Source organism: Polyodon spathula, chromosome 17, assembly GCF_017654505.1.
Source record: "Polyodon spathula isolate WHYD16114869_AA chromosome 17, ASM1765450v1, whole genome shotgun sequence".
NCBI lineage: Eukaryota > Metazoa > Chordata > Actinopteri > Acipenseriformes > Polyodontidae > Polyodon > Polyodon spathula.
This window is the reverse complement of record NC_054550.1, coordinates 3,387,253-3,411,442: the sequence shown is the minus strand read 5'-3', so window position 1 is coordinate 3,411,442 and position 24,190 is coordinate 3,387,253. Positions and strand designations below refer to the sequence as shown.

Below are 24,190 nucleotides of genomic sequence, written 5' to 3'. Positions count from 1 at the left end.
AGGTGTTGCAGGATCATTCTAACCCGGCACATCCTCACCCCGTGAAAATTAACCTAGGCTGTTTCTCACCCGGACCTGGGGGCGAGAATTGATTTGAGTGAAAATTAAGCTACTCTCACATGGGTGAGAAAAAGTCAGTGCTAATTCTCACAGGGGTCGGGATCTGAAGGGGTGAGAATTATCCTGTAATACCGTCGCTTTACTTAGCTATACCACAACAGTCTGTCAGAAATCAAAGTCGAACGTGCACTTAGATGTTGTAACCACTGGTGTTACGAGCAAACACGTAGCACGTGCTATAGTGGTGGAGAAGTGTATTGTTTTCACCCTGTATGTACGTTTGTAAGAATGGTATCGTGCAATTTTGCAGGCAAAGCTCTATAGCATCGTTTTTTAAAAACTTTCTCTGCCTGGATGGGATTCTAACTTGTCCATGCACATTCGTAGTATCGGCACAAAGGCCAAGGAGGGGGCGCTGCTTCCCCGCCACAAGAAAAGACATGTGACTTGTTGCGCTGCCTGTCGTCTTTGCATGGCATTACGTCATCTGTGCGGCAGTCGTTTTAATTCCTTTTTTTTGTAACATACAAAGTCGTCTCTTCTGTGTGTTTTCCCCTCCGCAAGTCACATGATTGGAAAATAACACAGCGTGCTCACCTATTTAATCTGTTTCGGATTCCCTCAGCACACAGGTAATCTTACAATAGATTTTTTTTTTCTTCTTCTTGAAATAAGGGGTTTAGGCTCTCGTTTGGTTTGGTGTGCTTATAGTTCAGACTGACAGTTTCATTTAAAGCAAAATTATGTTCTAAAACTAGGTAGAGTTTATTTCAGACTGCTAGTAAATGATAATGTTTTACTGCTTGTGCCGTACTGTACGCTCTGCTTTAAACGTTTTGGCTGGTTGAGGTTTTAGTTTCTATTGGCGATCTTTAAGAACTTGCAAGACGTATGTATACTGCCATGCCTGTCTCTGTTGTTAAACATACCGGTACATTTAAGTATAAACAGATAAACTAGCTAGTGTACTTTGTGGAGCCATTATTCGGAAATGTTTTTGTGTAACTAGTTTGAGACTACGATCATGTTGCAATAATATAAATACGTTCTAAGTTGCCTGCTTTAGTCCAGGATTCGTGTGTGTGTGTGTGTGTGTGTGTGTGTGTGTGTGTGTGTGTAATATATAAACAGCCGAGGTAGCTGATCGCAGTAACATGAATTTGTTTTGTTCGTGTAGAAATCTAGAAATGCACAAGTTTACCATTATTCTGAATTGCTTATAAAGATAACCTAGTACAGTTTTGGTCTGATAATTAAGTGTTAGAGCAATTTAGTTGTATTAAAAACTGCGCTGATTTTAGTGTGTCAGCCAGTGAAGTAGTTAACATTACAACTGGTACAGTGGGCAGACTGTTTTACAGCCTGGAGTTACATTGAAGCCTAATATACCACAATGACCATGATGTCGCTGCTATGTTGTAACCTAACAGTATACACTCGTTGTACATTCTCAGGGCCTTGTTGACAGCAAGAATGATTACGAAGAAGTGATCAGCAAGAAAGTCTATGGAGTTCAATCCGAGTCAGACCAGCCTAGCTCAGTCAGCAGAAGTAGCTTGTTTTTACTTTGCTGGTCCAGCAGAAGCCACTGGCAGGTTTGTCTTTCCTTGCTGCAGATCGGGTAACCTGGTCATGGTGTCAGCCTTTCTCTTCCAGATGGAGTAACTAAGGAGCAGGGATTGCTGCTGTAGGCAGCAATGAATTAAAACATTGTTACCAGCTGCTTGGAGGTGGCACTGCTTGCCAGGGCCCTGTTACTCAGTCCGCTTAGCCATGTATTGGTTCTTAGTCTTGTGTAAAGTGCTTGTTGTGCTGCACAATACATCAGAGAATGTTATTTAGTAAAGAGAATGGGGCAGAAATGTCTCGCAGCCTCTCAAAACCACAGTTCTGTTTCGTGACCTTCTGTAAAGTGTCATCAAACAACAATGCGCTGAATTATGGTCATACAGGACATAGTTAGACTCATTTCTACAATGAAAAAAACATTTTAGTCTTTTATTGACTTGCAAGAAGTTACTGCAATGGGATGTCTTATAAATCTACACTGTAAGTAACACCCTTCTGCACACTACCGAAAACAACAGCTTTGTAATCGAGCTTTAAATGCATTTTAGGTTGTAATTTAAAAAGGATGTCAGAGAGCTGAAAGCTGTATAGCTGTACGTTTACGCTGAGTCAGTGTAATGGCGGAGTTAGACGTGCCAGGTCGTAGCCATGAACTTGAGGGAAAGGTGTTCCAACTCTGTGATGGGCATTTCTAATACATTGGCCAGCAAGTGTTTTGGTTTACAGTTTACCAAGTTTTAGCATGCAGTCCTTTTTTTTAAACTGTGTAGGAGTACATTCCTACACTATTTAACTCTCTGTACAATGGTGAGGTAAGTGTTATAATGAAGCTGATAGTTAATGTAACTGGCAGCCTGGCTGATGGCGTTTTGAGTTGAAACAGATGACAGCCATCCACATCCAATGGAGTCCTTCCTCTTTAGTAAATTATGTTGGGGGGGGGGGGGGGGGGGGGCATTTACTTTTTCCCACAATCAGTAAAGAGCGCCATTTATCCAAACTGTCTTGGATACCTGGAATACTGATGTTGCTGAAATTAATTTTTGCATAAGATTTTGCATGGTTTAGTCCCCGCACAAAAATAAATAAATCAATAAATGCTAATGTGACGGAACTTCCAGAACGTTCTTAATAATTCAGCCTTGATCAGCACACACATCCCCACTTTGTAAAAGGTTTGTAGACAGCCGGGACAGGAAACAAACGCTTTGGATAGAATTGTATGTTCATACGCTTGAGTAGGGAGGACTGTATACTTTAGATGAACATGTAGTAGCATGGTGGTAATTGGATTTACTACCAGTGTTTTCTGCTTTTGCAGGGTAATTACTGGTGCAATAAGTGTGTAATTACACAGAAGTGGTCTCTACCAAGGTGTTTTGTTACCATGAAGTTACAGAGAGCAAGAGCCACCTGTAGCTATCCAGTTATTGCAATGTAATTCAACTCTTCATGGGCTGCAATCTCAGTTGGTTCTACCTAGAAGGGTTGACCAGCTGCGAGTGCTCCAGGCTTTGCTGTCCTGATTCTCAACAACACAGCTTAGAACATGCATCTGCCAAGCGCTTGTGGTGAATTGGATCAAATGAGAAAGCAGCACAGGAATCCTTGCAGAGAGCTGGCAGCAGCACTGGTTCTAATAATCCCCAGGCATGATTGAGCAGCAACATCAAGAGCTGCCGCTCCTGGAGCCTCCATTCTTTTGGCTCACAGTTTCTGATTGTATAAAAATGGATCTGGGTGTTTTGTCTCCTCACAAGCTTGCTGTCCCCATACTGACTTTCCATACTACTGATTGAAAATGATGACAGGTGGGTGCCAGGCTGTTTGTTTGCAAGCTGTGGGTGGGAAATGTACTGTGACTTCTAGATGCAGTTTTCCCACACCTTCTAAATTATACAGCTGGTATCTTAAGCCAAGGAAACAGAAGGCCACTTTGTGACTTGGAACTTGGTTTCAGGAGACTGCATGGCACACCAAGGTAGAGTTGGGGTTTGATGCAGAAAAGTTGCCTCAAACTAATTCTCCTGGAACCATGTCTGAAGCCACTGTTCTTGAAAGAGTGGCTTTATGTTCCAGAGTTGGGGTCAATTCCATTTTCTTTTTTCAATTCCATTTCAAATCCTAATTCCCTTTTAATCAATTCAAATTCCTATTACAATCATTTTACAAAAAAAAAGGCTTTATTGAGCAAACAAGTACTGTATACAGCTTAATGAACTTGTCAGGTAACCTGATAACGCATAAACCTCAGTAAACACTATGTGGTAAAAAGGAATAGGAATTGGAATTGACCCCAACTCTTATGTTCTCAGCTTTTTATGCCACTTCTACAGTTGGCACCACAGTGACCCTTGCTAGGAGAGATGCAGCCATGGGTGTCCGCAGATAGATGCAAGAGGGGGCACTTGCCCTACCTTGTAATCAGTATTGGTTTTCATTGAATTTTAACTTAAGTCTGAGTTGTTAATGTAAATGAGGCTAAGAATTATTATGCAATACAAAACCACGTTACCCAACTACTTTTAAACACCTTGCTCCCCCCTCCCATCCCCATTGATTCTGTGGACGCCTATGGGTGCAGCATGAAATGCATTCCCCTGTACGTGGGTTCATTTTTTTTTTTGTTAAAAACTCTGGCTACCAGAAGTATGTCAGTGTGAGGCAGTGGCATCTGGTTCTTTCATTAACACTAGTGTTCTGCATGTGCTGGCACTGCTGCATGGCTGGCACCGCTTGTTTCTGATGCTTTAGGGTTCTGTTTTGAAAGAATCTTTTATTAGCCGTGACGGTGGCACACTTGAAGCCAAACAGAAATGAATCGCACAGGTTTCTTCACTTGGCGATCGGCACAGTATGCTATGCTCAAGTGAGCCTGGTAATCCATGCATATTAATACAAAAATAAATACTGTAGAGGGATAGGACCTTCATGGAGGTACATTGATTCCGGCCGTCCTCAGAAGTGAAATTGCCATGACATACCCAAACAGTCATGAAGTAATCTATATCTATGAAGTGTGTGTGTGTGTGTGTGTGTGTGTGTGTGTGTGTGTGTGTATATATATATAATATATATATATATATATATATATATATATATATATATTTTACTTACGTTCTAACCAAAATTGAAATCCAGTAAAAAAATAAAAATAAACAACTTGGCATCATTATTTGAAATATTATTTTTTTCTGTCATTAGGAATTGCTACATGGTAGTGTTAAAAGTTATTTTCTAAAGATGTTCCTCTTCCTGCATTGGCTGAATGTCTACAGGAGGGGGGGGGGGGGGGGGGGGATGTGCAAACCGTCATTGCTTTTTAATAAATGGTGTGAATGCATGACCTTAAGTTACTGTCATTGGATCAGCATTTTCACAATAGTGACCACCCCCACCCCCAAACTCCCCCACCTGTAGCAGTCAGCAAAAATAGTATTAACCTGCAACAGCTCTGTGCTTTAAAGGAGAAGCGATGAAACCAAACCGCATGGCTCAGTTAGACCGGAGTGTTCCTTTCATTTATGTCACAAGGAGAACGTGCTGCTAAATCAATCCCACAGGTTGGAGGGAGTCTTTGACCTTTGTGATGGGAAGGGCGGTTTCCTGCTAGGAGAGAAGACAACCAAATCGAGCTGATCTTTCTGGCAGGTGTTTAGCCAAAACCACAGAGCTAAAAACCGTGCACAACAGATTGAGCCATTCAAGGCTTTTGTTGGAGTAAACCGCTGGTGTCTGGGTGCACCAGTCAAAGGGACCCCCTTCCTCTATTGCTTTGTTTCCAGTCCAGCCTTCTCATGCAGGAGGTTCAGCGTGAAAGGTCAGCTGCAATCTGACACATGCTGTGTACGGTCAAATCAATTGCTTTATTAATTAAACTTCAACATTTTTTTTTTGTTTGTTTCATTTTATTTTTAAAATATTTTCCAGTCTCTATTGCTGTTTCATTAAGGAAAATGTTTATTTTTAAATTTTTAGCCATTTTCGTTTTAGTTTTCATTTACTGAAAAAAACATTGCCCAGCTACAGAACTTCGTTTTTTTTTTTTTTAAACTAAAATTCTGTGTACAAAGGTAATCATGGGAAGATAAGGCAGGCTCGAACTGTACAGAACGTTGGACTCGGGGAAAGAGCCAGAAAGAAAGGGTAACTTAAGGTTGAAGTCATCAGACAAGTTTTATCGTTATTTAGCGATTTACAGTCTACTTACAATCTACTGTTCTTTTTCAGTACGTACCCAACAATTAGGCTATCCCTCAAAGCCACTGCAACAACATACTGAAAACACAGATATGTGGAGTATTTTATAACAAGGTTATCTCTTCAAAATAGATATGTAATCTAAAGTATCTAGTGGCCCAGTACTTGGCAATTATATGTACCTGAAAGTGTCTCTAGGTTAGTCCAGTTTCATAGCTACTGCCTGTTCCAGTCCATTAGTAAACACAGTTACATCAAGATGTGTGTCCTTTATCCTGCTGGGATTTTATATTACAGCACTGGGGAATTCCCTTGGGTTGAACAAACCCTCTGCCAGTGGATAACCCCTGAAATAAGTGGTGGAATCCAAGCAGATTCCCTGTTACTGTAAAGTGTTGGCTAATCCTGCACATTTAACAGTGGTCGTGTTTCCTTTATGCAGAAAACGCTATTAGTGTTGCTGACCAACTTGTTATTTTGTTGAAATGGTCATTGACAGTGCTGGGCATTCATCAGCATGATTCGTCATTCTGAAAATCCTCACGCCCTGCTTAAAAGCAGAAGTTTTAGGGAGTCAGAAAGCTACTGGAAAATAAAACAAATTTCACAAGTGGAGGAAAAAACAAAGGAAAAAGGGTGTGTATTGCAGCAGCAGTAGGAAGAAGAAACCTGTGTTATCAGGGTCTACAGTATTATGCATAGACCCAAGCCTATGTGACAGGCAGAGTAGTATAGGCTGTTCTGTTTTAGTCTGTAAAGTAATACTGCACAAGAACACCAGTCATTGAGGAGCAGGACTAGACAGACAGGCAAGGCAAACCCACCTTTTTGTTCTCTCTTCGTATTCACTTCCCTGTTTATTTTATTGTTTTAAGGTGATGATGTACCTGAAGTGTCAGCAGTTTAAGAGGGCACATTCAGAACGTAATCAGTCTTTCTTTTTGTTTTGTTTTTTGACTACTTAACGGTACCTCTTGCTGTAAATCTTTGCGCCTTCAAACAAGGTTTTTACAACAAATGGAAAATATTGTAAACAGTCTAACCATGCTTTAAGTTGCTTTGTAACATTGCTCTTTTACAGTTTGTATGGTTTTTACTGGGGGGAAAGAAAACAGTGAAAGCATTATAATAAAAAGTCAGCGTTCTTTACACAGCGCAGTAAAGTATTTATGCATATACAAAATAATAAGGAAAGAACTTGGCTATGCGGGGGTTTGAAGGCGGTGTGAATGACCGATAGTAACCCATCTCTCTTTCTCTCTCTCTCTCTTTCCTCATCTCTATTGCACAGGACTATGGGCAGTCTAGAAAGAGGGAAAAGTGCAGTATCTTATCAGGCACAGTGACTATCCAGGAGAGAGAGAGAGAGAGAGAGAGAGAGAGAGAGATGTTTCTCTAAATGTAAACAGGCTTACTGTTACTGTGCAAAAATTAATGCGTTGTTTTATTTATATATATATATATATTGCTCTTAACACTAAGTAATCTGCTGTATGAAACAAACCAAAAGTAGGTTGTTGTAATCTTAATTACAGGTTGTGAACACACTGACGTCAAAAACTGATGAAAGAGGAAGAGTGTGAAAATACAGTCTGAAACCACTTTAAAATTGGCACTTTCTATTTATACCTTGGTGGGAACAATCTGCTATAAAGCATTGAATAATTCACTGGTTTTACCTTTTTTATTTTTTTTATTAACTTGTTTATTATATTTTTTTATTAACACATAACCCATAAAAACAGAACTGCGCCTGCAATCAAATAGTACAGAGAGAAAGGGTAGTGTAGTATGGGTGATCTGTTCAATTTAAATAATATTTAAACAAACAGTGTAACATTAATAGCAATACATAGGGATAGGGAATCCTTGTCAGAAACCTTTGGGGTGTGCTCTACATGCTACACAGCAATCTTCAAACGTGTGCTGGTGTTCCAATACAACATGGTTCATTTCCAAAAGCATGGTGCAGTTTATCACAACCAACCTTAAAGTTTTCAATATACAGGTATTTCTTTTGTCTGGAATAAACAGTAAAATCTTAAATTAAGTCCTTGTTTTCAAAGTTGACTCCTGTCTTTATTTAACGATTGTATCTCCTTTTCAATTAAAGAATGAGGGAGAAGGTTTGAAAATACGTCCCTTCATCTGTTAATTATTTCCTGTGTCTTGGTTGGTTTTCATTTTGTGGCTGTGTTGTCTTTTAGTGAATCATTGCATATCCTGTCTGTGGTCGCTGATCAGCTGCATGTTTATTTCCTATTGTGCTGTGTGGAAGAGCTGAACTTGGGGTTGGGCTGGAAAAATATGGATCTCAATTATATGACTAATGGAACGTCTCTGCCATTGACTTTCAAAAGGATTCCAATTTTGTCTGCAATGTGCTGCACGCCTTTTGAAAATAAATCTTCTACTGACCAAATACAATTATTCAATGCTCTAGTTAAACCTAGAATATTGTGTGCAGTTTTGGTCACCTCACTTAACTACTTAATTGCCCAGAGAAGGGCAACTAGGCTGATCTCAGGACTTAATGACTGGAGCTTTGAAGACAGGTTTAAATAATTACATTACTTCAGCCTAGAAAAAAAGAAGGGACTTGATTGAAGTCTTTTAAAATCATAAGTGGTATAGCCAAAGTTAATCCAAGACACTACTTCAGATTTATCAAGGAGAGAACAGGGCAGAAATGGAATAAAAATAAGTAAAAGTAAGTTTAAAACAGAAGGTAGGAAGCACTGAAACAATGGGAGCATTTAAAAAAAAATGCTTTTAAATATCTCAAAGGTAAACTCTCCAGCAATTTAATGTGAGGGATTCGTAGCATGACCCAAACCTTTGGACTCCCAGCTACACACAGTGCTGTCTGGGGCAATAAAGAGCGAGTTTTGTTTGTGCAATGGGAGATAATGGGATAGGTGAGGAAGGGGGGAGAGGATTGTGTAAAAAAGCAAACTGTGACCTGGGAGCTTGTCTGCCACAGGCACGATCGCTGGATCTGTAACTCTGCACAGTTTGGTGAAAAGATGGGATTGGCAGCATCTGATTGTAGCTAATTGAATAATAATTCCAGAAAACTGTTGTGCACTTCCATTCATTTATGTAGGTCTCAAATGCACGGTTTTGAAATGCATGTTATGGTAAAAGTGTATTTTAACACATGATATCAGGTAGCACACTTGGTTAAATAAGTCTCTGTTTGCAAGCCATGATTTTAGGATAACTTTGAACTTCCTTGGTCATTTTTTCGTGAAACTGCCCCCACTCAATCAATGGGGCTTCATTCCTGTCATTAACCAGTCATAAGAAGTGCAAGTTTAACAAGTGTATTGCTAGTAAGGCATGGAAGCTAACGCTCTTGAACGCAATGTAGTAAAGATCCTGTTTAACAGTGAGAATAAATGCTTGATTTTGAGAACTGTGCGGTTTAAGGAAGAGCAAAACGGTTCAAATGAATAGGCTTATTGTGCTAGCAACCCAGGTGAAATGAATAGGCTTATTGTGCTAGCGACCCAGGTGAAAGGTGCCATCGTGTACTCACTAAACCTGCTATCCCTGGAAAGCATTTCAGACTTTTTAAATTTTAAAATGTGCCAGGTTTATATATCTAGCTTTCAAGACATCCTTGGTCACCTTTTTTTATGTGAATGGGGAAATTATTAGAATAGCATTGGTTCCATTTGTTCTCTTTTGAGACATCTTAAAAACAGGCATTTGTAAATTGTGAACAGCTGACAAGGTAATGGAAGTGGTTGTGCTTGCCTCCACATGTGTGTTTGTTAATGGTAATCCAAACCCCATGATTAAAGTGTGGCACGAACCTACTCCATTAATTAAACACTGCTGATACCACCGGAAAAATACAAAGAATGACTTTGACATTTGAAAATGTTGTATTTCATTTTTAGCCAGCACAAAGATGCAAATGGATTAAAGTAGTTTCCCTTTTGCATTAATTCACTAACAGTAATAAAAGTCAGTTAGTGTACTTTTGTATCTACATTGTGACAAATAATGTGTATTACACTTCCATTTTTACACGTTTATCTCATGGGGACCCACCGTTTCATGGTACTGATTGCTTTAATTTGGTATTCAGACATGATAACTACTGCAGGTTAAACTCGACTTGTTGCTTTTTATCAGTGCTATGAAGGTAAACACGCTCTACTTTCTCATAGAATGGAGGGCACAGAAATTACATTTTGGAAGATTTTAGTAAAAAATGTACGATGATTGTCAGGCATGCAGCTAAACAGTTTGCAGATCTTATTCATGGGCACTTTGCTCAACCGGGCACTAAATCAAAAAATGCCAGGAGTGCCGGCTCCGCTAGTGGCATTTTGGAGGTATCAGGCTACTGAAAGAGTATTTTATTTTTTTTGCATATCTGAGATTTTTGGTGTTGAGAAACTAGCCTCTGTCTCAGGTTTTTTGTTTTTTTTTTTTTTTTTTTTTTTTTTGGTTGGCGCCTGGAAGGCGACAGCACTTTTCATTCATCAGCAGAAGAGTGAGAAAAAGAAGAAGGAAGCCCCTCCCGCAGTGAACCGTGCCCTGCACAGGAGCAAAATGCACCACTCATCACTTTCAGTACTGCAGTGTATGCAAGGCAGGATGCCATCCCTGCCTTCCGTTGTATGTGAGAGAGACGCGATGCCGCTAAACCCATGATCCCTGCTTTAAACAAAAAACAGCAAAAGAGGAACTGATGCGAGTGCCAAAGGGTTAAATCTCAATAGGCATTCGCATTATACTGACCCCTGACCCAAACTGGGAATGACCTGATAGGCCTGGCCGCTGTGACATCACATCCTCACAGACTTCTCACTGGTTGACATATTAATACATAGCACAGATATGTGCACTCTGCAGTGTGTTACACTAGCAACGACACACATGTGCAGGATTTCTGCTTTTTTAATGAATTTTTTTATAATCCCTGTTTTGTTTTCCAGGTTGCGAAGTGCTTCCGTTATGACAAGCTGCTGTGTAGAAGATGTCCGCATTGTCTGCGACTAGTATCACTGATGTTGCTAATGGTAAGGAGAAAAGCAGTTACCCTTTACTGTGATTTCCTAATTGCAGTACGCTGTGTCTCCTTAGAAAGAGCAGATGCTGTGTTTGCGTTGTGTAACAGAGACATGTCGGAAGTCGTAGAATTTGTTCTGGGTCTGCTGCTAGGATTCGGATTCATTCTGAACACTGCCAGCGGATCACACTTCTCCTCCCAGGCTTTCACAGGCTGTCTTTGGTATTTGCAGTTTTGACACGCAAGATACTTCTCGGAACCACATGAACCGAATTGGGCTCTCTGCTGCAGTGCACTTACCCGTTTTCTTTTGTCCTGGGGTTTTCAAAGCTTGTTTCCCTACAGCATTCTGAGGAATATAAACAAACCGGAATGCAAGCAGTGTCTGCTTTTTTGATAAAGTAGTGCGTAGAAACTTATAGGAAAATAGCAAGGAGTTATATTGAGATGCAAAATGTTCAAAGTGTAAACTAAAAACCTGCTTCTGTCTTATTTACAAAAGAAATGGTGATTCAATACCTTGTATATAAGGGCGGAGGGTTTGAGAGTCTTAGGGCCAGGAGAGAGGGCACAGAGTTGAACCACAAGTCAAAAGGTAAAGACCAGTGACTTGAGCAAGACATTTTCCACTGAGCAAACCCAGCTCTAACAACAGATCTGCACAATGAAAAACATTTTCCCCTGCAAAACAAAACCTGTTGAACTGAGTAATAGATTTATAGATAACAGCCCCAAAGGGGCTTTGCAGCTTGGTGCTACATGTGATGAAGTGAGGCTGAGGGTGAGCTGGGTGAGTGCTCTGCAGGGCAAGTGGTCTGTTGATCGCTCATGCAAACAGCACTGCTGCCCTTTACTCCAGTTCCCTGTTATTGAAAGGCTGATGGTATTAGTTCTGTCCTTAGGGCACTGCAATGCAAGGTACACTCTGTATTCAATGCCTCTTCCAACATGGTGCAATTCTGATTGAAGTTATTGAGAGGAACATAATCTGGGAATTCATGCTGTAACCAGGTCTCTTTTTTTTCTCTTCATGTTACTGTTTTTTTTTTTTTTTTTTCCCCAAAGCACCTGCCAACCAAGCACCTTTTATTATCTGCTGTCTTTCAACCTCCATCACCTCTGCTGTCTTGCCCATTTTGACTGAAACCATCTTTCAACACTGAGATGCAGCTTTTATTGTACATGATGCTTCTTCCATTTGCAAAAACTATTTGCGTGTGAAAAGTTTAATACTCGGTCTGGTTCCTTCTAGTAATCTCCATCGGTAATTTCACAATGTAAATACAATCAGCAGGAGATTGCAAACATCTGGGGCCAGTTACTGTGATCACTACTTCTGCTGCCATCTACTGGCTGCATTTAGGTACTGCAGCATCACTGCAGATCAAGAGAGTGCCAGGGCGCATAGAGAGGAGCGGGGTCATAGTTTTTAAGTTCTCCCTGGATTTCTAATACATTGGTGACCTCTTGCCTAATTTCTGTACTTTTTGGTCAGCTTGTGTATTTGTAACACACTGCAACAGGCCAGTAAGTGCTTTTGCTTCCACCTCTCTGCACTTCAACTTTTAGACTGCTAAGGACTCATTCACAAGAGATGTCCATTCATGGGATCTGTCCTTTGGGAGAGAGTGTACTCTATGCTGTTGGCAGAACACACTGGGAGCACATGGGTTATAACAACGTTCCGGTCACCAGTTTGTGTTCTTGAATAGTTCACATCATCTGAATAGGAAACCGATGTAGATGTTTTCTTTTATTATCCTGTTCATTTGAAACCCTGTGGTTTTTTTATTCACTCTTTATTGGGTGTGTTGATAGAGCTCAGATCTGTGTAATGAGTGACACTGGCGCTTCATGTGCCTCTTCATGTGCCTCTTCATGTGCCTCTTCATGTGCCTCTTCATGTGCCTCTTCATGTGTTAGTTTTTGATTGGTTTTGAATGTCTCTTTCAGAACAGCCAGAAGCTCATGTAGCATAAAGTGTATCGGTACTTGCTTAGCAGTCAGCCCTTATAAAAGCCTATACTATACTGGAGCAAATTGGGTTTAGCTTTTTTTAAATCTGCTTTAAATTAGTCCCCTGTGGTGTGTCATTCCTGCTTGTGCTTCACCATGCTTTTACTGTGCTTTACTAGACTTTGTTTGAACTATAATTTACTGCAGTACGCTTTTATAAGGACTGTAAACAGCAATCCCTATTTTCAGTCACAGCTCAGCCATGTAGATAGTAATGTTCTATGTATTGTACTGCATAATTCACTGCTGTATCTTACGTTTGTACATTTACCATCCAACTGTGAATTATTAAATGGAAACATTGGTATACAAAATCCCAGTTTGTGTAGGGGCAGAAATTACAGCCAGTATTTTATACACATACACACACACACACACTGTGTGTGTATCATCCAGAAAAAGGTTAAAGTCTGTTTAAAAGTGGGACAGTGTAGCTTTTAGAGTCAGATACAGCGGTATTGTAAGGAAGACTGTTTGCAGTTCAGGCTGAGGTTTTCTCTCTTGACCTTTTCCCCAGTGCTTGTTGTGTCTGGTGCTCCCTCCTGACAGGATGGTCCATGTGACTGTGAGTCGGCTCTAAAGCTGCATTAACTAGTATTTGGTAAACAACATGGTCAGATCAAGGGCTATATTTTAGGATTTTACCAGAAACAAAAAGTACACCCCAGTGTGGCATTATTTTTGTTTTAATTTTGCTCTGTTGTTCACAGGAGAAAGCAAAGAGTTTGTGTCAACCTGTGAGCTGCAGCTGGACTCCAGCACAGAGGATTCAAGCAGCGGCCTGCTGACTGAGTGCAGGCATGACTCCTCCCACCCTTCCAGATTCAACGGGACAGTGCTCTGCCCTGCCCAGGACCATGGGACTGACCTCTCCTCGCAGGATCTCTCCCCCAGCCCTCTGATCTGTGCTGTGACCATGGACCCCACTGACAGGATGAAGCTCGAAGTGGCTGCCAACATCCTGGCTGCTAACACAGGTACCCCCAATATCTGAGGTGCAGGGTCTTTTAAAATAGCAGAGTATCTGATAAGCACTTACTCCTAGTAAAAGTAACGATTACCTGGAATAAAAATTAATAGGAAAGAAATAAATATGCACACTTACTACTAATATAAATATTAATAATATAATAAGTAAAAGTTTAGAAGTGAGTAGTTTTTCGAGATTTACGATTATACTGTATTTACAGTATAATCGTAAATCTCTAAAAACTACTCACTTCTAAATCTTTTGTAGTCATTTTGGTATTACTTTAGTATAAATACATGTTAATTTGGATTCATATGTTGTTTTTTTCTGACTTTATGTGAACGAAAAGACACACATTTGCCCGTTTTCCCATTGGAAATAGTGATATTTTGAAATATCACTGTCCTGGTCACAAAAGCAAAGATTGAGGGGAATAATAGCCATTTTCTATACTTTTGAGGCATAAGCAATTAGGAAACAACACTTACTACCCAGGAACAAAAAACAAATAAATAAATTGTTACACAGTGTAATAATAATAATAATACAAAATCGTAATGGAGAACATGCCTTTTTTAAACTATTTCAAGACTGTTAAGCTTCTGTTAAAGCTCCCGCTCCTGTTTTTGCCCTGTTAACAGTACTGTCTCCCCCTCCTCCCCGGCAGGATGTCAGCCCATGAAGCGCAAGAAGGGCCCGGCCCCGAAGATGCTGGGGAACGAGGTGTGCAGCGTGTGCGGGGACAAGGCCTCGGGCTTCCACTACAACGTGCTGAGCTGCGAGGGCTGCAAGGGCTTCTTCCGCCGCAGCGTGATCAAGAGCGCGCAGTACGCCTGCAAGAACGGCAGCCGGTGCGAGATGGACATGTATATGCGCCGCAAGTGCCAGGAGTGCCGGCTCCGCAAGTGCAGGGAGGCGGGCATGCTGGAGCAGTGTGAGTGCCCGAGACACAGGGGCTGGGGGGCGGGCATGCTGGAGCAGTGTGAGTGCCCGAGACACAGGGGCTGGGGGGCAGGCATGCTGGAGCAGTGTGAGTGCGAGACACAGGGGCTGGGGGGCGGGCATGCTGGAGCAGTGTGAGTGCCCGAGACACAGGGGCTGGGGGGCAGGCATGCTGGAGCAGTGTGAGTGCCCGAGACACAGGGGCTGGGGGGCAGGCATGCTGGAGCAGTGTGAGTGCCCGAGACACAGGGGCTGGGGGGCGGGCATGCTGGAGCAGTGTGAGTGCCCGAGACACAGGGGCTGGGGGGCGGGCATGCTGGAGCAGTGTGAGTGCCCGAGACACAGGGGCTGGGGGGCGGGCATGCTGGAGCAGTGTGAGTGCCCGAGACACAGGGGCTGGGGGGCGGGCATGCTGGAGCAGTGTGAGTGCCCGAGACACAGGGGCTGGGGGGCGGGCATGCTGGAGCAGTGCGAGTGCTTGAGGGGGGCGGACATGCTGGAGCAGTGTGAGTGCCCGAGACACGGGCTGGGGGGCTCTCCTGTTCCTGGTGGGACCTCAAGGTCCTGACTTATCTTAGCGTTAACATGTGGAATCACATTGGAACCTCACAGGACTCCTAGGTCCCAGTCTGAGGTCGTGTAGAAATATATGCAAAAAAAAAGTCTTGTTACATGTATACTCAGTAAAGGAGCTCCTTTTTGAATGATGTAACTTAATTCAGAATGAAAGGGTTAAAGGAGTTATATGTTGTAGATAATGAAATAATTCGATAGATGTTACCGTGCATTCACTTTGTACGTGCAGCTTTGAATCATTATTTTGAGTTAAACTACCAGAATAGCTGAATTAAAATAAATAAATAAATAAATTTGAATGTGCTGTCAACTATCATCAAAAGGGGAGAGGCAGTGGTGCATGTGGTGTATCTCGTTGTCTAGTATGTTTTTTAGACTTTTCCTTGCTAAGATTTTAAAACAAAGCCCTCGGGTGCATCCTGCATCAGAACTGGTCCACCGATTCTAAAACATTCATCTTATTAACTGAAATTGCTGCTTAAATGTTCAATCAAATGACTTATTCAGGGTTTCTGGCCACGTTTCACAGCAGATTCCACCAACCTGCTTGTTTGTGCATTCCTGTCTCCCACAGTCTTCCGATGTCCATTCCTGAATAATTAGACCTCAAGGGAGGGAATGCACAGTAGCAAGAAATTGAAGCAGAAGAAGCACAAATGATCTTGAATCTCACTTCAATGAGGATTGTAGTGCCAGGCAAAGAGGCCCTGCTTGTTAAATCTGTAATACAGTTAAAGTAATTATTGACAACAAAACGTTGAATAAATCTTACCTGGTTTGTACTTCCATTCGCAGTTTTGAAAGAAACACATAATAGCAAACCAGTATTTTCACTTTTGATATCTTTTTTGATAGGAAACGCAAGAGAGTCTAAAAGCGTGCTTTCAGATTTTTTTTGTCCTAGAGTATTACCAGATATTTTAAAATTAAAATACCTGTGTTTCTTTCAAAACTGCACATTTGAGAGGTATATCCTCTTCACTCACTGTGTTTATAATTTTACTATGTTAAGTTTCCTATCTATGTATCTATTTTTTGGTTGGTTTGTTTTTGTTTTTTTTCAAAGTTTTGGCAGGGATAACTTCTTGAACTCCGTAGAGCTCATTTACTAAAAATTAAATGAAAAATCGTGACTGAAGGGGATATAATAGCTAGGTGTGCATGGTGGAGAAAATGTATGCAACTATTTTGTTAGCTACAATTACTTTTAATTCAGGTCACCAAACAGACTTTTTAAAATGCATCAGGGCTTCACGTAGGTGCTTTTGAAGCGGTTAGCTGCAGGCAGTAGGTTAGAACACTCAGAGTAGCTCTTTGCTCTCTAGATGACTGCTCAAACTAGCAAGGCTCTTCAAACCCAATCCTTTGGCAGTCCTTCAGAAATTCTATTCACTAACATTGGAACTGCAATTTGAACACATTGCACCGAAGTGTGTACAGCAGGTATTTGAATTTAGCGGTCGAGTGCTTGCGCGGTCTGGCTCATCTTCCTAGTACTGTACGATGATACAGCAGTTCACCCCTCTTCACCCAGGCTTGTTTCTCTGATCGCTGTGTTGGCAGCAAGTAGAAACAGTACAGCACGGGTAACGAAGAGCTCGGCTGGGCCTATGCCACATTTACCAACAGAATCTCAATCAATCTGCTTGTCTAAAAAACTGTCGTTCATGTTCACCAGTTTCCCAAGAACTTCAGATTTGTTCCTAACTGTTTGATGGTTGAACTGTCATGTTCGGTCGTGCAGATCCTCAAGTATCACGAGGAAACTGACAATGTGGATGACCAGTTCCAAACTATTAGTAAATGTTAAACCCTGTTCCGTGCACCTCACTGCAAAAGCGAGTTAGCAAGCATCAGTTTCATTTGTGGGACAGATATGTCCGTTGTAAGGGGTAAAAGGTGGCTTTGGTCTTTTACGTGTGGCCAGTGAGCCTGATTACCTGCTTGTTTATCCCCCCCCCATGTTTAGGCGTGCTATCGGAAGAGCAGATCCGGTTAAAGAAGATGAAGAGGCAGGAAGATGAGACGGCCAGGGCGTCGACCCTGCCCCAGAATCACCTTCCAGGGGCAGAAGCACCCAAGCTCGCACCCGAGCAGTTAGAGATGATCAAGAAACTGGTGACAGTTCAGAAACAGTGTAATAAGAGTTCCTTCATTGATCGCCTCAAAGTGACGGTAAGCAGAAACAGGGTTACTGTCTACCAGAGGACATATCAGCCTTACTTGCTGTACTCAAGTACAGTAAGGACTTATAAAATAAAAAGGAATTTACCCCAACCATGATTGCAATGCAGCCTCCCACATCCTTGGCTCTTCAAACATGTGCAGGGGTGAAAGTAAAGGGGTTACTCTTAATGTACTGCAATGTAAACCAATCCAGGGAATGAGTTTGCTGGCAGTAATAGATTTAAAGGGGTGATTTATTGAACCGAACTAATCACTGATCACTAAATACAATTACTTTAAATCACTGATCGTACACATGTATTCTAGGGGTGCAACAATTAATCAATGCATCGATTTTATTGATCATCTGTCATTAAATTTCCAGAGCTTCAATTACAAATTTGCGAATCGATGTATCAAATTAGAACCCAGTTTGTTGTTGGTTTGCATGAAAACCTTGAGTGTGTGAGAGTGTGTTTCTTTTAGTGCTACTACGGTAGATTAGCATGTTGCTAGGATACACACTTTACTCCTCTACATTCACGTTGGACAAGCCAGATCAGAAGTAGACCTATTGCATTCACGTTTTCTTGATAAAAAAAAAAAAACACATTGCCATTTTTTTAAATGTATTTATTTTTTTAGTCTGTTGCATCTACCGATTTACCTGCTTTTGTTTAAAAACATGCTGTGTTTAGATTATATGGCAGTGTTATATAAAAATAAGCTGAATTTAGTATGGTAGTTAAATTAATCAGGATTTGTGAGATGCAGATGCATGCATATAATTTTAAGTTGTTAAACTCAAGTCCTTTTATTTCTTTTTTTAGGAAGTGTTCTAATATAAATATAAGTTGTGCCTTTTTGTTTAAGTGTTATGCACAACAGTGTTTTTAGTTGTTGAATCTTCATTTAAAAAACGAATGTTCTTTTATTTTGAAAAATAAAACGTCAATGCATCGATTATCGTTGATAAATGCCTATGCAATAATCAAGTATGAAATTAGGGTGTCGACTGCATCACTAATGTATTCATTTTGAGGCAGCTGCATTAAGATTTGCCTCTATTTAGATTATAAAAAGCAACCCTATTTTTGTATTAATCTATTCCAGTTCCTTCCAATACCTTCCCCTCCTTCTCCTCCTCCTGCCCCTCCTCTCTCAGCAGCCCTGTTGGTCGAAACATGTTAGTTTGATTTTTTTATGCTTCGTTAACTCCCAAAAATTTATAAAAATATGAAAAAGTAATTGCTTCAATTTGTGGGGGCATCTAATTTGAAGGAGAACTGAGAACACATGGAGACTGAGCCCAAGAGGTAAAACCAAAAACTTCTGTTGGTTTTTGTCCCGTGACAGCCATGGCCCCAGAGCCAAGACCCGCTGAACCGGGAAGTGCGGCAGCAGCGCTTCGCTCACTTCACAGAGCTGGCCATCATGTCTGTGCAGGAGATCGTGGACTTTGCCAAGCAGCTGCCTGGATTCCTGGAGCTCACCCGCGAGGACCAGATCGCACTGCTCAAGACTTCCACCATCGAGGTAACCACAGGGGGGCGCAGGAGGGAGTTTAAGGGACCAGGTTGTGCTGCTCAAGACCTCCGTTGAGGGTGAAAGCATAGGCAAGCGTTTTTTTTTAATTTATTTTATTTTGTTCTCCCTTCACCCGTGCAATGTCATTCTTTGATTCCTAGATTATGCTGTTGGAAACATCCAGGAGATACAACCCAGACATAGAGTGCATCACCTTCCTCAAGGACTTCAGCTACAACAGGGAAGACTTTGCAAAAGCAGGTCCTTGTCGCAAGATTCAATACACAGCTGTCCACAAATAACGAGTCTGACTTCCTATTTTCTATTATTTTAACTGTTTTCATGACCGTAAATCAGTCATGAAATGTGCGTTCTTATTCAAACTTTTAGACAGGATGCAGCCTGATCCTACCGCTACACAAGCAGTCGTGTCACAAAGTAGTGTTTATTCCCTATCAAGTACGAAATGTAACTATTACCTTATTGTTACATTTCCATTTCGGGGAACCATGGTTATGTAATAATCAATTCTACAATCCCTTCATTCAAAACACATCTGTTCCATGCCTCTGGACAGAACTTTCTTTTTACTCAAAATTTCTTGGTTTTAGTTCCCTTCTCTGGTATTGCTTTCCCTTATAAAAGTTTCCCCATAGTAAAAGCACAGCAAAGTATAATAAAACACAGTGAAAGCATTGTAAAAGCTCAGAGAGGTTTGCTAAAGCTTTTTAAACATGGTAAACCAGGATAAATGAGTAGTATAACTACAGCTAGATTACCAAGGTAAACTTTTATAAATGTTTATAGTGAATATTTTGGTGATTTATCCCTCTTTCTCTCTGCGTATTTCAGGTCTGCAGTTGGAGTTTATCAACCCCATTTTTGAGTTCTCCAAGGGGATGAACTACCTGCATTTAGATGAAGCCGAGTTTGCCCTTCTGATCGCAATCAACATCTTCTCTGCAGGTACTCGAACCTTTCCAGTGTGCTGCTTCTCCCTGCAACTTCCAGCTACCACATTTCAAACAGAACAAGGCAGCCGTACGCTACAATGTACATTGTCATTTTTAATCGTGTGCAAGACTGGTCGTCTGCTTGTTAAGGAATTCTTGATTTCCACCCTTTCTGAAACATGTGTTTGAATCTCTTTCCAGACCGCCCAAACGTGCAAGACCACGATTTGGTGGAACGGTTCCAGCAGCCGTATGTTGATGCACTTCATTCCTACACCAGGATCAAGAGACCAAATGTGAGTCTGCATTGACTTGACTTAACTTTTGATTGAGAGTTTCTGAATACACTGGCAGTTTTAGTCTTGCTAGCTGGCCCCTCTTTCCAGCTCGACTCTCATCTCTTCCCCCTCTTTCCCCAGGATCACCTGATGTTCCCCCGCATGTTGATGAAGCTGGTGAGCCTTCGCACCCTCAGCAGTGTCCACTCGGAGCAGGTCTTCGCTCTGCGGCTCCAGGACAAGAAGCTGCCGCCTCTCCTGTCTGAAATCTGGGATGTCCACGAATGACCAACAGCACCTCCTTGCCCCTGCGCTGCATTCCTGGAACCTCCCCCCAGAAAACAGACAAGAACTGCATCAGCTGGGTGTGCCTCTTTGTTTTTCTCCTGATTCTTTGGAGTGGAATGAGGCTGTGCAGTGCCACGCAGATACTCTCCGAAGCCCCAGGTAACAAGAAGCATTGTTTTAAACCCTGGGCGTGGCAAAGCCAGACTACAACTTTAAAAAAAAAAAAAAAAAAAAAGTTTGCACTTGAGCACAGACTAGTTCTAGCTCCTTTCCACAAAGGAATATAAACACAGACACAAAGGCAGCAGGTGGAGGAGAATGGAGGAAGCCCTGCGTCCACAGGCACATCTACAGCAAGGCAAAGCAAGGAGTTCAGGCTGCACTCAATTATTTATATTCCCTTGCCTTCACCTTCCAGATACATACTAACCTTGCATACTACAAACCTCACCGCTGCGTTTTCCACCATGGATGTAGACAACGTTAGGTGCTGTTTGAACCGGAGAGACAGGAAAGAGTTGATTCCTGATTCGCTTCATCTCTGAGGTTGAGCAATTATAGGTGATCTCTGAGGAGTTCGTTTTCAACCAGGATTTTCACTACTCCAGAGTGTTTTATTTTATAAATAAAAACTCGTGGAAGAGTTAGCCCTGGTCAAGGATAAAACTCCAAAAACTAATTCAGAGGCTGTGTAGCTCATCACACTTTGTTGAATGAATAGATTATATAACCCTATGGAGACCTTTCAAAGAATGTTAATGCAGTATACATTTACACATGTGCTAGCAGGCCTTTTTGTGTGAAAAAAAGACTAAATTGAGAAAAACAGGCTTTTACAGCATTTTGCTCGACAGCAAGTATTTCCTTACCATTACCATGACAGTAAAGAAAAATAATGTTGCAGGAGACTGGAATATTGTGACGTTTACCTTACTTGTTGACTACTGGTATCCACTCAAGATGTAGAGACAGAAATACAGGGACGTGGAGCTGGAACCCAGCAGTAAATTGTGTGGGTGGAGGCTACAGGAAGGCTTGCTGGGGTTCTGGGCTTCAGTGCAGTCTGTCGGGACAAAACCAAAAAGAGCCATTCAAAATCCTTTCCAGTCTGCAGCTGCTCCAGCAAGACCAGGCTGCATTGTAGAAATAACATTGTGTTCTTTAGAGGAAGTCGCATGATTTTGTTTCCTACCTTTCCTTTTTCCTTTTTCTGATGTTTGCAATCCCGGTAAGTGCTTTTGGGTTCTGTTGATCCAGTACTGAGGTATTCTAACTGCCTCGGACTCAGACTTTCTCACTCCATTCAGATCGTGCAACAAAAATGCCTTTTTCAAGGTCTGTTCAGTACTAAGCAGTTCCTCCAGACAAGCACAAGGCAAGTTTGAATCCAGGATTCAGAGAAACATTACGATTAGTTGGTGAAGGAGCAACAGAACCCACTACCACTCATGATTGCAGGCATCGTAAAAACACAAGGGACATGTGGAACAAGGAAACCGAATGCTTGCTCTTTTATTAGGAATGCTCAAGCAAGCCGTTAGGAAGCCATTGCTTGTATCAAGTGCCAATTTGGGGATTGACTGATCACTTTACACTGCGTTGGAGGAAGGACAGCACATTCAAGTAAGAAGCGCTTCCCAAAGATTTGAGCATTTACTTTATAGGAATTCACTAGGAGTGAATACATTATTGTTAGTTGGTGTGGACCTTTTTTTTTTTGTTTTTTCTTTTTTTGCACACCAGCCTGCAGTACACGTCTTCTTCCCTAAACACAAAACTGCCAGCTGCAGCTCCTTGGTTGGGTAGCGCCTTTGACAATGCACTAGCACTTACGCAAGAGGAGCTGTGCAGGTGCCATCAAAGAATGTGAAACATAAAAAAACAACTAAGGGATGACATAAGAGGGAACACTGAACACAACGGGTTACAGTGGGCTATGGCCAACGTTTATCAATGCAAAATATTGTTTTTCTTCAATGTGTTCACATATGGAAGGGTCATTGGTATCTTGCACCTTTTTAGTCTATTTTAACCAAGGGATTCTGATATTGAAGTAAACAGGGCTCTATTCACTGAACTTTAAGGACTGTTTTTCAGGAATGTTTTATTAAGGACCATTCTGATTCATTTAAATCAAGTTTGCTGTTCCTGAAAACTTTTTTTTTTAAACGGCGGTTAGTCTAAGGTAATGTTTTTAAACACATTTGCATTTAACCTTCTTAAAGGTTTTGTGACTAGGACCCGCAGTCCAGTCAACGGTATGCCCACAGACTGATACTGCAGATCAATGAGGGGTGGTTCATTAGTGCCACTTCTACCACCTGACAAACAGATCTCTCCCCCCACAGCAACATTTAGCATTACAAAATTGCACAGAATAGCAGTCAGTTATGCAATAGCAGTTCAAAACCACTGGGGTAAAACCACTCTGTCTCTTCAAAACTAAAACTAATTTATTATGTGGGGGTTCCACAGAAGGTTTCAGCAAACTGTCTTCTGTTCAAATTAACTTCTCACAGTAGCAACAGATTACTTTAAACTGAAGTGACTGGTTGGCCATTTTAATTGGCTTCATACTTCATGAACAATCACAAGAAGTACTATGTCTCTAAAATATAAATTTCAATTCCATCAGAGGAATAGGACTTGGAATTGGGAATGGATTTTAAAAAGGAATTTGGAAATGTTTTTGGGAATTGAAAAACAGGAACTGACCCAAACCCTGGTGTAACCAGTAACTTGTCCCCCTGGTGCATGGAAGAAATACATCCGAGCACAAATGTGTGTTTCTAAACTGCAAGCAGCTCAGAGCAAGTTGCTTTTAGTTATCTTCAGCGAAGATATACTTATGATTATTAGCATATTTCCTAGTACAGTTTATACAGTATTTGTCTTTCAGATGTTTCCTCATTCAGGTTGACCTGAACATTATGTTACAGCTGCTATCAAAATCAAGGACAGTATTGCAAAATGACCTTGATCTGCTCAAGGTCATTATCTTGAAAGAATAATGCAAGATGTTTGAGTGACAGTTCCAGTACACCCCTGCCATTACTTGATAAGATGGGTAACATTGCTTACTGGTTTGCAGTTCAATTGCAGCTGGTTGTAAGGAGGAAACAGAGAAAGTATCTGCCTAGTACTGTAGTAGTAAGCAATGCTTTAAAAACCCTCATTATCGTAGTACAAGTCTCCCTCTTTGTCTGCAGCACAAGAAGTTATTTTTGCTTGTCCATTTGCATAGAGTGCATTAAGCCTGTAGCGTGAGTGTGGGGTGTAGATGGGACTCACCCTGCAACACAAGGAGCCAGAAACTGTTTGGGAATGTTTGTAGTGCCATCTGTGGAACAAATTCCAAAGCCAAAGCAAAGATAACTTTTGGAATATGAATAACAAGGGGGGCTTTTGAGACTGGTATCACAACAATGGGGTGGGTAAGACTGGGTTTTCAAAGCAGTGGTTACAACTCTTAAGGCTGATCATAGTTTCAGGTTTTCCCTTGTAAAGTGCAAACCTACAGGAATACATTGTATTAGAGATATTACTGAAATACCCCCAGGCTAAGGGCAAATAAGACACAGAGGCTGTAAAATACAAATGACCCTGTAGTGTTCTA

The 24,190-nt window shown here is 41.3% G+C and overlaps 1 protein-coding gene across 2 annotated transcripts; it reads left to right on the top strand.

The window, feature by feature from the left end:
• The first annotated feature begins 545 nt into the window (after positions 1-545).
• Positions 546-20,885, top strand: LOC121329926 (oxysterols receptor LXR-alpha-like). Of its 2 annotated transcripts, XM_041276007.1 has the most exons (11): positions 546-692; positions 1,515-1,655; positions 10,785-10,868; positions 13,585-13,851; positions 14,512-14,778; positions 17,332-17,537; positions 18,885-19,064; positions 19,217-19,316; positions 19,908-20,021; positions 20,210-20,304; positions 20,428-20,885. In XM_041276007.1, exons 3-11 carry the CDS (start codon positions 10,826-10,828, stop codon positions 20,572-20,574), a joined length of 1,419 nt encoding a protein of 472 aa, XP_041131941.1. In that variant the 5' UTR covers positions 546-692; positions 1,515-1,655; positions 10,785-10,825; the 3' UTR covers positions 20,575-20,885. The 2 variants fall into 2 exon arrangements, with proteins under 2 accessions (XP_041131941.1, XP_041131940.1); XM_041276006.1 differs by lacking the exon at positions 1,515-1,655.
• Positions 20,886-24,190: the final 3,305 nt, after the last annotated feature.

What these genes read in the sequence shown, in the direction of transcription:
- LOC121329926 (XM_041276006.1), top strand. Translation starts at nt 10,826, where the DNA reads ATGTCCGCATTGTCTGCGACTAGTATCACTGATGTTGCTAATG. An exon ending in TTGATCGCCTCAAAGTGACG is followed by an intron (nt 17,538 to 18,884) that starts GTAAGCAGAAAC and finishes GTCCCGTGACAG; the next exon opens with CCATGGCCCCAGAGCCAAGA. An exon ending in AATCAACATCTTCTCTGCAG is followed by an intron (nt 20,022 to 20,209) that starts GTACTCGAACCT and finishes ATCTCTTTCCAG; the next exon opens with ACCGCCCAAACGTGCAAGAC.